The following is a 19080-nucleotide window of genomic DNA, read 5'->3' as shown; positions in this document are numbered from 1 at the left end:
TTTGTTGCTCCCAGCCTAAAAAGTAGAAACTAAAACAGGAAACGCCCGTGCTCAGGTCTATCCAACGCTGGTCTGACCAATCTGATTCCACGCTTCAAGATTGCTTTGATCACGTGGACTGGGATTTTTTCCGGGTAGCCTCAGACAATAACATTGACGTATACGCTGACTCGGTGAGCGAGTTTATTAGCAAGTGCATCGGTGATGTTGTACCCACTGTGATTATTAAAACCTTCCCTAAAAGATTGATGGCAGCATTCGCGCTAAACTGAAAGCGTGAACCACCGCTTTTAATCATGGCAAGGCGACTGGAAACATGACTGAATACAAACAGTTTAGCTATTCCCTCCGCAAGGGAATCAAACAAGCAAAGCGTCAGTATAGAGACAAGTAGAGTCGCAATTCAACGGCTCAAATACGAGACGTATGTGGCAGGGTCTACAGTCAATCACGGATTAAAAAATAGAAAACCAGCCCATCAACGTCTTGCTCCCAGACAAATTAAAAATCTTCTTTGCTCGCTTTGAGAACAATACAGTGCCACTGACATGGCCCGCTACCAAAGACTCTCCTTCACTGTGGCCAACATGAGTAAAACATTTCCCGGCCCAGACAGCATCCCTAGCCGCGTCCTCAGAGCATGCTCAGACCAGCTGGCTGGTGTATTTACGGGCATATTCAATCAATCCCTATCTCAGTCTGCTGTGTCCACATGCTTCAAGATGGCCACCATTGTTCAAGTTCCCAAGAAAGCTAAGGTAACTGAACTAAATGACTATCACCCCGTAGCACTCACTTCTGTCATCATGAAGTGCTTTGAGAGACTAGTCAAGGATCATACCACCTCCACACTACCTGATACCCTAGACCCACTCCAATTTGCTTACCGCCCCAATAGGTCCACAGACGGTGCAATCGCCATCACACTGCACACTGCTCTAATCCATCTGGACAAGAGGAATACCTATATAAGAATGGGGTTCATTGACTACAGCTCAGCATTTAACACCATAGTACCCTCCAAACCCTCCAAATTACTCGGCGTACACATCACGGACAAACTGAAATGGTCCACCCACACACACAGCATGGTGAAGAAGGCGCAACAGCGCCTCTTCAACCTCAGGAGGCTGAAGAGATTTGGCTTGTCAAACTAAAACACTTACAAACTTTTACAGATGCACAATCGAGAGCATCCTGTCAGGCTGTATCACAGCCTGGTACGGCAACTGCACCGCCCTCAACCACAAGACTCTCCAGAGGGTGGTGCGGCCTGCACAACGCATCACTGGGGGCAAACTACCTGCCCTCCATGACNCCATTCTCATAAGGTGTATCAGGGGGGCCTTGCATGAGAATCTTCCAAAACGCTGAAAAAGGTATGGAATGAGATACAGGGATTAAATGTTTGAGACAACATAAACAACGATATTATTGTTTGTGGGAGCATGCTAACAGGAATCCTGTTAGCATACGGGCTCCTGAGTGGCGCAGCGGTCTAAGGTATTGCATCTCAGTGCTTGAGGCGTCACTACAGACACCCTGGTTCGATTCCAGGTTGTATCACAACCGGCCGTGATTGGGAGTCCCATAGGGGGATGCACAATTGGCCCAGTGTCGTCCGGGTTTGGCCGTCATTGTAAATAAGGATTTGAGTGAAGTAAGCATACCCATATCTTGGGGTTGTGACTACTTTGTAACACTTCCTAGGAATTCCCATCATTAAGCATAATAGGCATACTTGTAACACTTTATTTGCTGTACCACTGAAACACTTTGTTTCATGAGGAATTATTATACCTGCTCATAATCAAATCAAATCAAATTTTATTGGTCACATACACATATTTTGCAGATGTTATTGCGGGTGTAGCAAAATGCTTGTGTTCCTAGCTCCAACAGTGCAGTAATATCTAACAATTCAAGTAATATCTAACAATTCACAATGCTTTATTCATTCAGTTATAGATGTATAAGCAGTTATGTCTATAAACATCTGTCCCGTGAATTATAAGGCATTATCCTGAGCATATTAAGCATTAAGAATGTCATTATAAAGCAAAAGTGTATTCATAGCAAGTGTTATCAAATCAATAACACTAAAAACATTACCCCAATACTGCTTACTTACTGAAGTCTGACTCTAATGGCAAAACTGTGCAGAATGGATGTGGGTCACAATGCAGACTCTTCAKCTCTTCCAGAATGCGTTTGTCCTTCTCCAAAAACCGACTGCTCTTGGATTCCTTGATGTTCTTTTTCAATGAACTATTTTGTGAGATATTTGTTTTGTTAAAGAAATACAGTAGTTGACCTAAATTGCAAAGTTATATACAAGACTTGCTTTTTGACATTTTGTGATTGGGAGACAGCAATCCATATTTTGACACTTTTACTAAACCCACTGCCAAAGAACAATGGGCTTGAACAGGTAGTGATACTGTGCATGCAGAAATCACCCCAGAATGAAATATGACATTTTGGTAATGGAACATCACTTACTTCTCTGTCACAGTGACTTTACTGTTTANATAGATTTATTGTGTAACATGTTATAGGACTGTCATCTGAGGTAGTTTTTTCTAGGTTATTTAGGTTAGTTCTAGGTTAGTTAGGTTGGCTTTGTGCATGCAAGCTGCATGCTACCGGTGCTGTGAAAAATGTCTGTCCTCTTTTGTATTTGGTGGTGAGCTAACATAAATATACGTGGTGTTTTTGCTGTAATACATTTAAAAAATCGGACATGTTGGCTGGATTCACAAGATGTTTATCTTTCAAATGCTGTATTGGACTTGTTAATGTGTGAAAGTTAAATATTTAAAAAAAATAGATTTTGAATTTCGCGCCCTGCACTTGAGCTGGATGTTGAGCTGGATGTTGTCATAGGTGTACCGGCCTCGGGCTTGCAGCCTTAACAGGTTTTAAATAACGCCAATTTAATAATATTTACGTCCTACATTACTCATCTCATATGTATATGCTGTATTTCATACCATCTACTGCATCTTGCCTATGCCGCACGGCCATCGCTCATCCATATATTTATATGTACATATTCTTATTCATCCCTTTACATTTGTGTCTATAATGTAGCCGTTGTGAATTTGTTAGATTACTTGTTAGATATTACTGCACTGTCGGAACTAGAAGCACAAGGATTTCTCTACACTTACATTAAAACTTCTTATGGCTGCAAGCCCGACGCCGGTACACTTATGACAACATCCAGCTCAAGTGCAGGGTGCGAAATTCGAAATATATATTTTTTAAATATTTAACTTTGCGGCGCTAAGCTCTCCTTCGTGAACAAGTCAAACAACGCAACACGCCTAACGTCCCGAATAAATTTCAATAATCGAATAAAACTATATTGAAAAAACATACTTTAGGATGATATTGTAACATGTATCAAATAAAATCTAAGCCGGAGATTGTATTCGCCCATAACGACAGCTTTCCAGAAGGCGATTCCAGGTTCATCTTTGCGCTTTCGAAAATTAAAAAAAATGGCGGACCCCTCATTCCAAGATTATGTATTCCACCTCAGAACGAGATAATCAACTAATTTCTGCTCTCACTTCCTCTTGACATCTAGGGGAAGGTGTATGACGTGTATGTATACTCCTAAGTGTCATGCCCATTTATAGGCAAGCTCTTGAACAGAGACCTCGCGTTCAGAAATCTCACTTCCGGATAGGAAGTGGGCTGCAGAATGAGTTCTGTTTCATTTAGAGAAATAATTCAAACGGTTTTAGAAACTAGAGAGTGTTTTCTATTCAATAGTAATAATAATATGCATATTGTACGAGCAAGAATTGAGTACGAGGCCGTTTGAAATGGACACCTTTTTCCAGGTTACTCAATACTGCCCCTGCAGCCATAAGAAGTTTTAACATCTGCTAACCATGTGTATGTGACCAATAACATTTGATTTGATGATTTGATAAGGTATACTTAAAGTGTTACTATTACGTTATACTGTAGTATTACAATGAAATCGGGGGTGAAAGGTCGCTGAATGCAGTCTGAATGTGTCAAGCGAAAAACAACTGTGGCTTGTGTAGTAATAGGAAGTATTAATAGTATAGAGAGCAATAGTAATGGCGTCTTTTTGTAGGCACTAACAGAGGCTAACTCCGTCCTGGCTCGTTAGCCAAAGCCTGAGGGGAAATTAATGTTTTTTTTGTAGGGTTTTGGGATAAACGCAGAAAAAAGGTTCTGTTGTAAACACAGACTTTGGAAATCTTATACCTTTTGTTCTATAAGATAATCTTCATCAGCTAATGTCACTTTTTGGGAATTTTGAAGCATTTATGTAATAAAAACAAGCACATAAAGGCTTCATAATTCGTAAATGTCATGTTAACTGACTGATTATCTCGTAGAACAAAACGTATAATATCTCCTTGTGTTAACCCCAGACATAATTTTTTGCGTTTATCTCAAAACCCCATTAATTTCCCCATTAATTTCCCCATTCATTGTATACAGATCCTTGTGACATTCTGAAACATGAGGTGATGGCGGCGGATGAATGGCACGACAATGGGCCTCAGGATCTCTTCACGGTATCTCTGTGCATTGAAAATGCCATCGATAAAATGCAATTGTGTTTGTTGTCCATAGCGTATACCTGCCCATACCATGGGGCACTCTGTTCACAACGTTGACATCAACAATACTGCTCGCCCACACAACGCCATACACGTGGTCTGCCATCTGCCTGGTACAGTTGAAACCGGGATTCATTTGTGAAGAGCACACTTCTACAGCGTGCCAGTGGCCATCGAAGATGAGCATTTGCCCATTGAAGTTGGTTACAGTGCCGAACTGCAGTCAGCTCAAGACCCTAGTGAGGACGAAGAGCACGCAGATGAGCTTCCCTGAGAATGTTTCTGACACTTTGTGCAGAAATTCTTCTGTTGTGCAAACCCACAGTTTCATCAGCTGCCCGAGTAGCTGGTCTCAGACGATCCTGCAGGTGAAGAAGAATCCAGATGTGGAGGTCCTGGGCTGGCGTGATTACACGTGGTCTGCGGTTGTGAGGCCGGTTGGACATACGGCCATATTCTCTAAAATGACGTTGGAGACGGCTTATGGTAGAGAAATTAACAACAGCTCTGGCAACAGCTCTGGTGGACATTCCTGCAGTCAACATGTGTCAGGCGGTGGTTAACTGGTGCAGTGAATCAGGCGCAGGAGAGCAGAAATGAGTGTACAAGGTATTTAATTCCACGACAGCACCAGTATACAGACAATACTCAAAATACCGGCCACTCGAAATGTGGAGAAATACCGGCCACTCGAAAATAACGGCCGTAAATACATAACCCGGCAAACATAACCAGCCGACAAGTACCGCCATGAACAATCAATAAACACGCACACTAACATGTGGGAAACAGAGGGTTAAATAATGAACATGTAATTGGGGAATAGAAACCAGGTGTGTAGATAACAAAGACAAAACAAATGGAAAATGAAAAGTGGATCGGCGACGGCTAAAAGACCGGTAACGTCGACCGCCAAACGCCGCCCGAACAAGGAGAGGGACCGACTTCGACGGAAGTCGTGACAACATGCCAATTGCACGCTTCTTCAAAAGTGCCATTGTGTTGTGTGGCATTGTGTGACAAAACTACACATTTTGACCCCAGCACAAGGTGCACCTGTGTAATGATCATGCTATTTAATCAGCTTCTTGATATGCCACACCTGTCAGGTGGATTGATTATCTTGTCAAAGGAGAAATGCTCACTAACAGGGATGTAAACAAATAAGGGGTAGGCCTGTGCTTTTTGCCATTTTCTTTAATAGAAGGTAGGCCTATGCCATACCTTCTCATACCCCTCAATTAGAGCATTGGTTTAAACTTAACAGCCCTTCACTGACATGGAGGTAGGCTATTTAAAGAGTGCATGGTGGGTGGAGGAATTGACTAACACATCTATGGATATAGCAGTCTAAAGCCTAATTTCGTCTGTCAAACAGGTATTTATTTCTTAATATGGCTGCAGGGGCAGTACTGAGTAGCTTGGATGAAAGGTGCCCAGAGGTGCCCATAGCAAACTGCCTGCTCCTCAGTCCCAGTTGCTAATATATGCATATTATTATTCGTATTGGATAGAAAACACTTTCTAAAACTGTTTGAATGATGTCTGTGAGTATAACAGAACTCCAATGGCAGGCAAAAACCTGAGAAAAAATCCAAACAGGAAGTGGGAATTCTGAGGTTGGTCGATTTTCAACCAAGACCCTATTGAATACACAGTGGGATATGGATGAGTTTGCACTTCCTACGGCTTCCACTAGATGTCAACAGTCTGTAGAACCTTGTCTGATGCCTCTACTGTGAAGTGGGGCTGAAGGAGACAGGAATTAGTCAGGTCTATCATGACCTGACCATGCTCTGACTATGCGCGTGTAACAATATAACTTTAGACCGTCCCCTCGCCCCGACACGGGCGCGAACCAGGGACCCTCTGCACACATCAACAACCCACGAAGCATCCCACAAAAGCCTCGGCCCTTGCAGAGCAAGGGGAACCACTACTTCAAGTATCAGAGAAAGTGACATCACCGACTGAAAGGCTGCTAGCGCACCCTACCACTACCTAGCTAGCCATTTCACATCGGTTACATTCACCTCCCTTTTGACCTCCTCCTTTTCTCACAGCAACCAGTGATCTGGGTCAACAGCATCAATGTAACAGTTTTAACTTTACGGCGTCCTCTCGCCCTGACCCGGGCACGAACCAGGGACCCTCTGCACACATCAACAACAGTCACCCACGAAGTGTCGTTACCCATCGCTCCACAACGGCTGCGGCTCTTGCAGAGCAAGGGGAACCACTACTTCAAGTCTCAGAGCAAGTGACGTCACCGACTGAAAGGCTGCTAGCGCGCACTACCGCTACCTAGCTAGCCATTTCACATCGGTTACACGCGTTCACATGAGAGGGAGCTCTGTTCCATCGCACATCTGAAGTCAATGTAATTCTCCGGTTGGAACGTTACTGAAGATTTATGTTAAAAACATTCTAAAGATTGATTCAATACATTGTTTGACATGTTTCTACTGACTGTTACATCAGACTGTTAAACAGCCATCACTAACATAGAGTGGCAGCTGCCAACATACAGACTAAAAACAATTGCCACTTTAATACATTTAATAAATGGATTTAATAAAGGTTTAATTAGTCACTTTAACCTGTTATGGCTGAAGGTGCAGCATTGAGTAACCTGGAAAGAGGTGGCCATTTCAAACGGCCTCGTTCTCAATTCTTGCTCGTACAATATGCATATTATTATTAATATTGGATAGAAAACACTCTCTAGTTTCTAAAAACGTTTGAATTATGTCTCTAAGTGAAACAGAACTCTTTTTACATCTCATTTCCTATCCGGAAGTGAGATTTCCAAAAGCGAAGTCTCTCTTCAAGAGCTTGTCTATAAAAGGTCATGTCACTTAGGACTGTAGAAACACGTCATACACCTTCCTCTGGGTGTCAKGCGGAAGTGAGAGCAGAAATCAGTTGATTATCTCTTTCAGAGAATGCATACACCCTCTTGGAGTGAGAGGACCGTCATTAATTATTTTTTCTGAGGCGCGAATTTGGACCTGGACTCTCCACCTGGAAAACGGTCGTTATAGACGAATATGACCTCTGGCTTCGATTTTATTTGATACATGTCACAATATCATCCTAAAGTATGTTTTTTCAATATAGTTTAATTATATTATTGAAATTTATTCGTGACTTTATACGTGATGCGTTTGAAGACRAAGGAGAGGTTAGCGCAGTAAGGCCAGTGTGCTTGCTAATTCAAGAGGGAAATAGTTCTTCTGGATCCAAACAAAGACGTTTCTGAACAAAAGACCCCTTGTACAACATTCTGAATGAAGATCAACAAAGATAAGGACCCAATTTGGGATGCTATTTCATAAGATAGCAAAACTTGAAAATTTTGTTGTTTTTTACATTAGAATAAAAGTAGAACTCAGAGCTAGAAAATTGTATATCAAACACTACAGTTAAGGAACAATGGGAAAGTAATTTCTGCTTTTGAAAGTTGATAAACTTGTAACCCACTTTTGAGAAAAAATGGCCTTGAATGTTTTTGGTAAACCTATGGAGAGCACTTTTTGCTCGCACCCATTCAGCATCGTCTCACACCCTTTTTAGCCTTAGCCCCACCCAATTCTATTTAAGGATTCACAGTGGTGAGGTCATGTACTAAACAACAAGGAGTTCAAGACGAAAGGCTGGTTTATACTACGTCATATCGCAGTTAGCTCGTAAGTGACATTCATGAACATTCTATTGTTGTCCAACATTCAACTTGTCGTGTCGTTTATGGAAAAGCCCAGTGGCGATTTTTAGCATGTAGAATCTTTGGTTGGTGCAAAATAAAAATAAGTGGGATGCATGCAAGCATAGCCACAACACACACTAAACAATTACATTCATTGCCACTTATAACGGGTGACAAGGCAGGTTGCCCATAAACGGGCTACATAAAGCTGTTCCCAACCTGGCTATCAGCGGAGCCTCTGGCAGCGAAAAACAGTTCATTCAGCCTCATTTACTGCTTTTTAAAATCATTAGCTGGTATGGCTGACTTGCTTAAACAAATGTGGTTTCTAATTTTATTTTTTTCCCCTTTATTTAACCTGGTAGGTCAGTGAGAACAAGTTCTCAATTTTAACAACTTGTGACCGGCCAAGATAAAGCAAAGCAGTGCCACAATAAACCAAACAACACAGAGTTACACAATGGGATAAACAAAAGTACAGCTCAATACACAATAGAAGAATCTATATTACAGTGTGTGCAAATGGAGTAAGGAGGTAAGGGAAAAATAGGCCAAACAGTTATCGAAAAGTGGTAATTACATTAGCCAAATTTAAACACTGGTCAGTGACATTATGTTGAGATGATGATGTGCAAGTAGAAATCACTGTTGTGCAAAAGAGCAAAAAAGTAATTAAAAACAATTATGGATGAGGTTAGGTAGTTGGATTGGGCTATTTACAGATGGGCTGTGATACAGCTGCAGCGATCGAGTAAACTGCTCAGGACAGTGACACTAAAGTTAGATGAGGGAGATATAAGTCCTCCAGCTTAGCGATTTTGCAATTTGTTTAGTCATTGGCAGCCAGCAGAGAACTGGAAGAAAGGTAAGATGATCTGGAATTGGGGATGAGCAAGTTGAGAATACATGCTGAGAGAAATAGTGCTATGGGTGGGTGGGTGTTGTTAATGACAATTAATAATAATTGACGATTGAGACGTGCAAACTATCGGCATAGGGGATGACAAGCGGAATAGAGGCAATCCATATTTTGATTAATACATTAATGAAACAAGCTAGGACACGGGACGTTCATCGAATAGAACAATTTGTTTAGCACTTTTTTGAATGTACAGGACAAGATTCAGAACATGGGCATTTTAGTGTTTCCCTGTACACAAGTCAAGAACCGTAGAGAATAAATAAAGGGTATATAGCAAACAATGAAACTGATTACATTTCTCTTAAAACAGTTATAGGCTACATCGTGCACCACCAAGTCAAAACAGTAGGCAATAAAATTAAGAGAGGGTAAATAGACCAACATTTATTTGGGTGAGGCACATTGGGATCCTAACATCTTACCTTACACGAACACAACACTTATTCTTTTATTTTAGCTAGGATTTATACATGTCTCCCTGGCATATTACATATTTATGCAGCAGCTTACATACATTTTTGTACTCACCTTGTTGTGCTGTGCTCACTTGAAAAGGAAGGTGCACGCGGTCCTTCGTGGGCAAATTATGTTATCAATAGTCTTGACATTCTCTGCATTTTATTTGGTGCTTTCAAAAACAAACTGAGAACTTCTGAAAAAACAAGGCGTCGAATCATGATGACGTCATTGATTTCAGAGTCGTAGCTCTAGAAAGAGCGCCGGATTACAATTCAGAGTTTGGGATGACGGTTCAAAAAAAAGTTTATTAAATTTTTCCCAGTCAGGAGCGCGTTTATTCCCGACTTTCACAGTTGTCTTGAACTATGTTTTTGCAAGTTCCGAGGGTTAACAGTTGTATTGATGCGCAACACAAATCATGTTCATTGACGATGGACAATGTTGAATGTTTATCGATCTTAAACTTGGAGAGCCTTTTATTCCCACCATTTGGGCACCACACGCCACTCCACTGAATAGCAGGTGTGATTGCTTATGCACATGCTTGCAAGTAACATTTAGCCACTTTCACTTGATAGTCCTTCCAACCACTCATTTGATTGATTTGCTTTTCCAACTTGATTGTGTAATGTTTATAGTCCAATGGCCGATGAGCACGATACGTTTTATTCTATAAATTTCTCTCCATTATTTTATTTTTCTCATGACAAGCGATTAAAATGGATTTGCCAGTGATTGGTCGAACTTGGATTCATGATGATGATGCTTGCAAAATTTTTGAAAGTATAATTTTGACAGGCTTTTGTTCCAATATCAATGCTCACTGTCATATAACTGACGTCATTTATCTGCTGGGCCACATGACTTGAGCCTCTTGGATGGGCACTTCTAATCTACAGTTATTCTATGGTTTGTAGGGCTAGTATTTTGTAGCTCTCCCCTTTAGACTTGGACATGAGTGGGCCTGAAACCCTGAGCCGAATCACGGTGCAACGTCTGTATTTTCTGCTGGTCGTAACACTCACCACGGGACCGCACCCGAGTTAGCTGAAACACCGCAATTTTGGAGCTGCCTTACTCAAGAAAACAAAAAAGAGACCATGTTTTGTATGATGGCTTTATACTTCAATGATATATATATATATTTGACATTGTTGTTTGCGGCTGATGTGACATGTGTTAATGCAAAATAAATGCAAAACAGGGGCCAAGCCCCCCCTAAAAAAAAATATTTATATTTTAGACTCTGCCCCACCTGCCTCAATGACGGGTCGCCATTGGTTGCAAAAGTCTAATGACAAAACTACAGGTTGTATGACTCAGCACCCAGGGGTCCAAGCAATAGCATAACTGGTGTATTTTAACACCAATAATCCCATCCGTTTAAAAAATGAACTTTGTTAATGTAAATCTTTAGCAAACCAGGCAACTAAAAGCAACTTTCTAAACAATGTTTTGGTTCCGTTACTAGCTTGTTATTCTAGCTTAGCCCAGCATCAAATAATGACATTATCATATAGCTGAAACGTATACATTTAGGACTCATTTGTATTTTCAGGAACAAACTCCTCAACAAGATTCATTATTACAATGTTATATGAGCTACATTACAGAAAATAAGCTTTACTGAGTGCTGACGAAATAAAAGCAGGGCATTCTACCGGAGGAATTTTTAGAACTCTTGGAACACTTGTCTCGTTGGCTAACCTTATATCCTTTTGACTTGGTTGCAGGTCATGTTCTTCACATTACCGTCTTGGTTAAACACATACTTATCAAATAAATCTTAGTTTAATTTTGTCACACTCCACAGGATACATAATGTGTAGTGAATGAAATGGTTACTTACATAGTTTACTTGTCTTTGTTTAGGATGTAGCTAGCTAGCTAGCTAAGCAATGAACCAAATGCCCACACTCATAAATGTTACTACCCTGCATTAATCTGCAGGTAGCTAAACAAACCAGGGTCCATGTCTATTCTAGCTTAACATTAGGCTACTAACTTAGCAATGCAATGGCTCTGAGATACAAATAATATTATACACAGCATCATACACGTTAACGTTAGCTAGTGAGCCAGCCAGGCTTAACCATTAGCTAGCTAGCTAACAGTACACCTTTAACTTGAAATTGAAAATGACCTTTCTGACAAAATTAGAACTCCTATAATATGTGGAAATGTAGCAAGCTAGACTATCTTACCCGCTATACAATGGCATGGACGCTATCTCCTCTTCTGTCACGGATGCCAAGGTTGCCTAGCTCTCTGCACGCACTCTAATCCAGAGACAGGTGTTTTATACAACAGTTCTGTGTGTTCTCTTTTCAATCCTTCTGCATATTTGCAATCAAACGTTCTTTGTATTATTCTTTTACCAGATCAATGTAGTTATAATTACTACATTCCTTTAACTTTTACAAACTTCAAAGTGTTTCCTTTGAAATGGTTACCAAGAATATGATATCCTTGCTTCAGTGCCTGAGCTACAGGCAGTTAAGTTTGGGGTATGTCATTTTAGGCGAAAATTTTTAAAAAAGGGGCCAATTCCTTTAAGACGGTTTTAACAATTTTTAGTTCGTATTACAGACTCGGCATACAAGTTTGATTTAAGGCACATGGAAAGTCACCATGTTTCCAGAAAGGCATTTCTGCCCTTCCAAAAAGTTTACGTCTCACAATGGCTCTCCTGTGAAGTTAGTGACGTGCGACCATACGCCTGTTTTCTTGAAATGAGTCACAATATAAGCCATTGATTTCTTGAGGAAAACAAGTATAAATGGCCTCATGTGATTAGTTTTCAACTCTCGATAAACCCCGTCAGAACCCAAATTTATAAGCTTTTTTTACACCATTGTTTGAAACCCAATATATGTGTAACAACACAGACATAGCCTTCAAACAAGGTTTAAAAAACTATAGCTTATCGATATCATGGATGGTCAGTATTTGCAATCCGTGCTCTGTCTAATGAATTTGAGAGTGGTTACATTACCTTCGACACCATCCCTCAGTCTTTTAGTTATCAGTGTCGGAGTGTTCCTCTTTGTTATTGTTTGTACTTCAGATTGCCTCTTTTAAATCACATGTGTTAAGTTTATTAAAGTAACCAACTGAAAACTCCGGATATAATGTGGTGCCCTCGACTTTTGAATTCACTTGAATTTGGACTAACAGGATATTTAATTAAAAGTAACCCATGTCTTATATCAAGATATTGGGAATCTCCTAGAATTCTGACTTCAACAAACATGTCTATTGGCAACTGTATACACAACTAATTTTAACATAATATTATGCTCCTGATTAATAACAGACGTTTAACAGGAAAATGTGCATAATATAAATTCGGAGTAGTGGCCCATGAAGGTGTAGATAGAACCCCCGCATAGATGAAGGCCCTCTGGAAAATATCATACCATTCAATATCCCAATGGGTAACACTTCCCTCCACCATCATCATGTTTCTCCCAAAAATGCATTGACAGGAAGACATACATTTTGGCTGCCATGTTGTGTTTTTCAAACACTTGTCTCCAGATATTCCTTTTTGCGATGCTCCCTCGCCATTTTCTGCATGGTTGTATCTGACTTGAGGTCAGTTTGACTAGAAGTTTCTTGTTTTGGATCCAGTCCTTTGCCTGTAAAAGGGTAAGAGTGTAGACCATTCTCATAAAAATGGGGTCAATTCATTTTCATTCATTTAGCTATTTCATTGTAATGTTTTATGACATAACGGACTACACAAGATTCTCCCAGTCCTGGCAAATACTTGTTTATACTTCTTGTTTGGAGAATTTTGAGAGGAAAAACTAAATCAGCCTTTAACTACGGGACAAACATTATTGTTGCTGTCAATGTGTTGCTTCAGTTCTACAGTTGTTCACGTAAGGAATGACCAAACAATTGATTCCGTCACGACAGAAGGACCATAGATTTACTTGTTGTAATAACTTGAGTGCACTATTAGTAGTAGTACATGAATGTATCATTCTAATCAATATTCAGAATCCAGCAACACACTTACATTTTTAGATGTTTCTCAATGGCCTTTCTCTTCATAAAACCGTTCCATCCTGGTTTTTCACTGGATCAATGAACATCTTTTGGCCAGCGACAAACTAGATGTGAGGGTGTGAACTTCTTCGTCAACTCTTCACCAAACCAATTTCTGTAAGTAAAAAATTAAGTATTATGCTTACCATTGTATGCTGTTAAACAAAAAGCTACTTGCTGTTTCAAACAAATGTAGAACCTGACAAACCTGGAAACCAAGAAAGTGTGCTGCTTATATACACAGCAGTATACTACACCACACAGTGGTAGTTGGTGTTTTCAGCATTTTATACTTATTGATAATGAGGATTAGTCTGACGCCATGCTTCTAAATTCCTTGTGTGTGTGTGTGTGTGTGTGTGTTTGTCTCAGGATGGGTTAAAAGCAAAAAAGTCACATTTCTGTTAACCTGTTTACATTTCAAATGTCTCGTGACACAATACATTTAGAGGTGAATTGGGCATTACATTTGATAACATGTTAAACAGGGGAGATTAGTTTACAATTGCTAGTATATGAAAACCAGAGTGTGGAATGCAGTCACTCGTTGTCCTTAGACTGCTTTAAGGAAACACATACAGTGGGGAGACAAGTATTTGATACACTGCCGATTTTGCAGGTTTTCCTACTTACAAAGCATGTAGAGGTCTGTAATTTCTATCATAGGTACAATTCAACTGTGAGAGACGGAATCTAAAACAAAAATCCAGAAAATCACATTGTATGATTTTTAAGTAATTAATTTGCATTTTATTGCATGAACATAAGTATTTGATCACTCAACCAACAGTAAGAATTCCGTCTCTCACAGACCTGTTAGTTTTTCTTTAAGAAGCCTTCCTGTTCTCCACTCATTACCTGTATTAACTGCACCTGTTTGAACTCCTTACCTGTATAAAGACACCTGTCAACACACTCAATCAAACAGACTCCAACCTCTCCACAATGGCCAAGACCAGAGAGCTGTGTAAGGACATCAGGGATAAAATTGTAGACCTGCACAAGGCTGGGATGGGCTACAGGACAATAGGAAAGCAGCTTGGTGAGAAAGTTCAAGATGATGGTCAATCACCCTCAGTCTGGGGCTTAGACACCTCGTTGATCATCAGGAAGGTGAGGGATCAGCCCAGAACTACACGGCAGAACCTGGTACATGACCTGAAGAAGCTGGAACCACAGTCTCAAAGAAAACCATTAGTAACACACTACGCCGTCATGGATTAAAATCCTGCAGCGGCACGCAAGGTCCCCTGCTCAACCAGCGCATGTCAGCCGTCGGAAGTTTGCCAATGACCATCTGGATGATCCAGAGGAGGAATGGGAGAAGGTAATTTAGTCTGATGAGGCAAAAATAGAGATTTTTGGTCTAAACTCCACTCGCCTTGTTTGGAGGAAGAAGAAGGTAGATAAAAACCCAGAGAACACCATCCAACCGTGAAGCATGGAGGTGGAAACATCATTCTTTGGGGATGCTTTTCTGCAAAGGGGACAGGACGACTGCACCGTATTGAGGGGAGGACGGATGATATCGCGAGATCTTGGCCAACAACCTCCTTCCCTCGTAAGAGCATTGAAGATGGGTCGTGGCTGGGTCTTCCAGCATGACAACCCGAAACACACAGCCAGGGCAACTAAGGTGTGGCTCCGTAAGAAGCATCTCAAGGTCCTGGAGTGGCCTAGCCAGTCTCCAGACCTGAACCCAATAGAAAATCTTTGGAGGGAGCTGAAAGTCCGTATTGCCCAGCGACAGCCCCGAAACCTGAAGGATCTGGAGAAGGTCTGTATGGAGGAGTGAGCCAAAATCCCTGCTGCAGTGTGTGCAAACCTGGTCAAGAACTACAGGAAACGTATGATCTCTGTAATTGCAAACAAAGGTTTCTGTACCAAATATTAAGTTCTGCTTTTCTGATGTATCAAATACTTATGTCATGCAATAAAATGCAAATTAATTACTTAAAAATCATACAATGTGATTTTCTGGATTTTTGTTTTAGATTCCGTCTCTCACAGTTGAAGTGTACCTATGATAAAAATGACAGACCTCTACATGCTTTGTAAGTAGGAAAACCTGCAAAATCAGCAGTGTATCAAATACTTGTAATACACTGTATCTAATATGAAAATTGCTGAACTATAAAAAATATATATTTTATAAATAAGGGGTCGGGGGGAATATGTGCATTCACCTGTTCCATGTCATCTTATTGAATTCCCTGCAGTTTCCTCCGTGTTTTTCTTGGCCTCTTGTTCATATTTCTCTCTGCTGGTTAGGAATTCCTCTGCCAAAATACTTTTACAAAACATTTTCATTTAGATAATATATTAATGTAGGCATGAATTAAACATATTCAATAGAATATATACAATATACCATTTGGAAACTAAGATGGATTTGAAATGACATCCAAATAATTAGAATTACTGTTGTATATGTCAAATAATTGTTCAAGTCAACCTGTCCAGTGGATCTTCAGGTTCAGGGACGATGAGCAGTCCATACACAGCATCCAAGATCTCTCTCATGGTTATGTGAGCCGAGTAGTTACGGTCAAATATGTTGTGGCAGATACGGCCCACACTGTTTACGTTGCAGTGGTACACCTTTGTACACATTAAGGATATTTCATAATGGTTCATATGAAAGCATTTAACAAACATGACATTTCAGCCTGAAATCACACCAGGAACGTATCAATAGAGCTATTGTTGTGGTCCATTTTAGTCTGATCTTCTGAGAGTGGCGGCATTTCAAATCCATGGGTGTTTTTGTTATGAGGTGTTTTCATTTTCGAAACTACCCTTACCCTAACCCTTACCCTAACTCACTAGCCTGCCTAAATTTAACCTCTTGCACTTGCATGTAAATATAGGTTGCTTTGCGAATCAGAAAGTGTACATGTTATAAATGTTTCCCAGCTGTTGCGATTTAGACAACGTTATAGTTTCTCGTGAGTTGGGATAATTATGATGTTGTGGAAGCAAAACAATTACTTCACATGCAGGTAAATCCACCGCTCTTTGAAAATGTGGAAGTCCTGGGTAATGGGAATAAATTAATTGTAACCAGCAGTAAGCAGTCACAGAATACAAAATACACTGTCTTCGTGTATTCATTTGTGTTAAAAGGATACAGGTGTGACAAAGCGCACAAGTGGAGGTTTGACGGGGTACTCAGCACCAAACTGACAGTACAGCTCAAAGGCCTCCATTTCATAAGGTGTATCAGGGGGCCTTGCATGAGAATCTTCCAAAACGCTGAAAAAGGTATGGAATGAGATACAGGGATTAAATGTTTGAGACAACATAAACAACGATAATATTGTTTGTGGGAGCATGCTAACAGGAATCCTGTTAGCATACGGGCTCCTGAGTGGCGCAGCGGTCTAAGGTATTGCATCTCAGTGCTTGAGGCGTCACTACAGACACCCTGGTTCGATTCCAGGTTGATACACAACCGGCCGTGATTGGGAGTCCCATAGGGGGATGCACAATTGGCCAGTGTCGTCCGGGTTTGGCCGTCATTGTAAATAAGGATTTGAGTGAAGTAAGCATACCCATATCTTGGGGTTGTGACTACTTTGTAACACTTCCTAGGAATTCCCATCATTAACATAATAGGCATACTTGTAACACTTTATTTGCTTGTACCACTGAAACACTTTGTTTCATGAGGAATTATTATACCTGCTTATAATCAAATCAAATCAAATTTTATTGGTCACATACACATATTTTGCAGATGTTATTGCGGGTGTAGCAAAATGCTTGTGTTCCTAGCTCCAACAGTGCAGTAATATCTAACATTCAAGTAATATCTAACAATTCACAATGCTTTATTCATTCAGTTATAGATGTATAAGCAGTTATGTCTATAAACATCTGTTCCGTGAATTATAAGGCATTATCCTGAGCATATTAAGCATTAGAATGTCATTATAAAGCAAAAGTGTATTCATAGCAGTGTTATCAAATCAATAACACTAAAAACATTACCCCAATACTGCTTACTTACTGAAGTCTGACTCTAATGGCAAAACTGTGCAGAATGGATGTGGGTCACAATGCAGACTCTTCAGCTCTTCCAGAATGCGTTTGTCCTTCTCCAAAACCGATGCTCTTGATTCCTTGATGTTCTTTTTCAATAACTGTTTTGGGAGATGTTTATTTTGTTAAAGAAATACAGTAGTTGACCTAAATTGCAAAGTTATATACAAGACTTGCTTTTTGACATTTTGTGATTGGGAGACAGCAATCCATATTTTGGACACTTTTACTAAACCCACTGCCAAAGAACAATGGGCTTGAACAGGTAGTGATACTGTGCATGCAGAAATCACCCCAGAATGAAATATGACATTTGGTAATGGAACATCACTTACTTCTCTGTCACAGTGACTTTACTGTTTAATTCACTTGGTAGAGAAACCTCTGGCTGCTCATCATAACCATGGTTGGCAAAGAGAGTAGTTAAAACACTCTGTAAACAATTAAGAATTAATTAGTATTATTCGTTACAATCCGTATAATATCAGTGTTACTAATTTCCCTTATAAAGGGACACTTCACAATTTTTTTACCTTATACGGTACATTCTGAAAGTATTCAGAAGCCTTGACTTTTTCCAATTCTGTTACGTTACAGCCTTATTCTAAAATGTATTAAATCGTTTTTTCCCCCTCATCAATCTACACACAATACCCCATAATGACAAAGCAAAAACAGGTTTTTACCATTTATAAAGAATAAAAAACTTTTAATAGTATTCAGACCCTTTACTCAGTACTTTGTTGAAGCACCTTTGGCAGCGATTACAGCCTTGAGTCTTCTTGGGCATGACGCTACAAGCTTGGCACACTGTATTTGGGGAGTTTCTCCCATTCTTCTCTGCAGATCCTCTCAAGCTCTGTCAGGTTTGATGGGAGCGTCGCTGCACAGCTATTTTCACGTCTCTCAGAGATGTTCGATCGGTTCATCCGGGCTTGGCTGGGCACTCAAGGACATTCAGAACTTGCGTTGTCTTGGCTGTGTGCTTCGTGTCGTTGTCCTGTTGGAAGGTGAACCTTCATCCCAGTCTGAGGTCTCGAGCAGGTTTTCATCAAGGATCTCTCTGTACTTTGCTCCGTTCATCTTTCCCTCGATCCTGACTAGTCTCCAAGCCTGCTGCTGAAAAACATCCACAGAGCATGATGCTGCCACCACCCATGCTTCACCGTAGGGATGGTGCCAGGTTTCCTCCAGACGTGACGCTTGGCATTCAGGCCAAAGAGTTCAATATTGGTTTAATCAGACAAAGAATCTTGTTTTCTCTGTCTGAGATTCTATTA

At 40.4% G+C, this 19080-nt stretch overlaps 1 protein-coding gene across 1 annotated transcript in view; it reads right to left on the bottom strand.

Moving 5' to 3' along the window:
* Nucleotides 1-1299: 1299 nt before the first annotated feature.
* LOC111952895 (uncharacterized) overlaps nt 1300-19080 on the bottom strand; it is a 54605-nt gene continuing 36824 nt past the window's right edge. The window contains exons 19-21 of the mRNA XM_070448398.1: nt 18136-18233; nt 2132-2268; nt 1300-1370 (exon numbers count right to left, since the gene is read on the bottom strand). Of these exons, the coding sequence (XP_070304499.1) occupies nt 1300-1370; nt 2132-2268; nt 18136-18233 (306 nt within the window). The remainder of the gene's footprint in view (nt 1371-2131; nt 2269-18135; nt 18234-19080) is intronic.

This window comes from Salvelinus sp. IW2-2015, linkage group LG1 (genome assembly GCF_002910315.2).
Source record: "Salvelinus sp. IW2-2015 linkage group LG1, ASM291031v2, whole genome shotgun sequence".
In the NCBI taxonomy this organism is placed as follows: domain Eukaryota; kingdom Metazoa; phylum Chordata; class Actinopteri; order Salmoniformes; family Salmonidae; genus Salvelinus; species Salvelinus sp. IW2-2015.
This window is presented reverse-complemented; position numbering and strand designations above follow the sequence as displayed.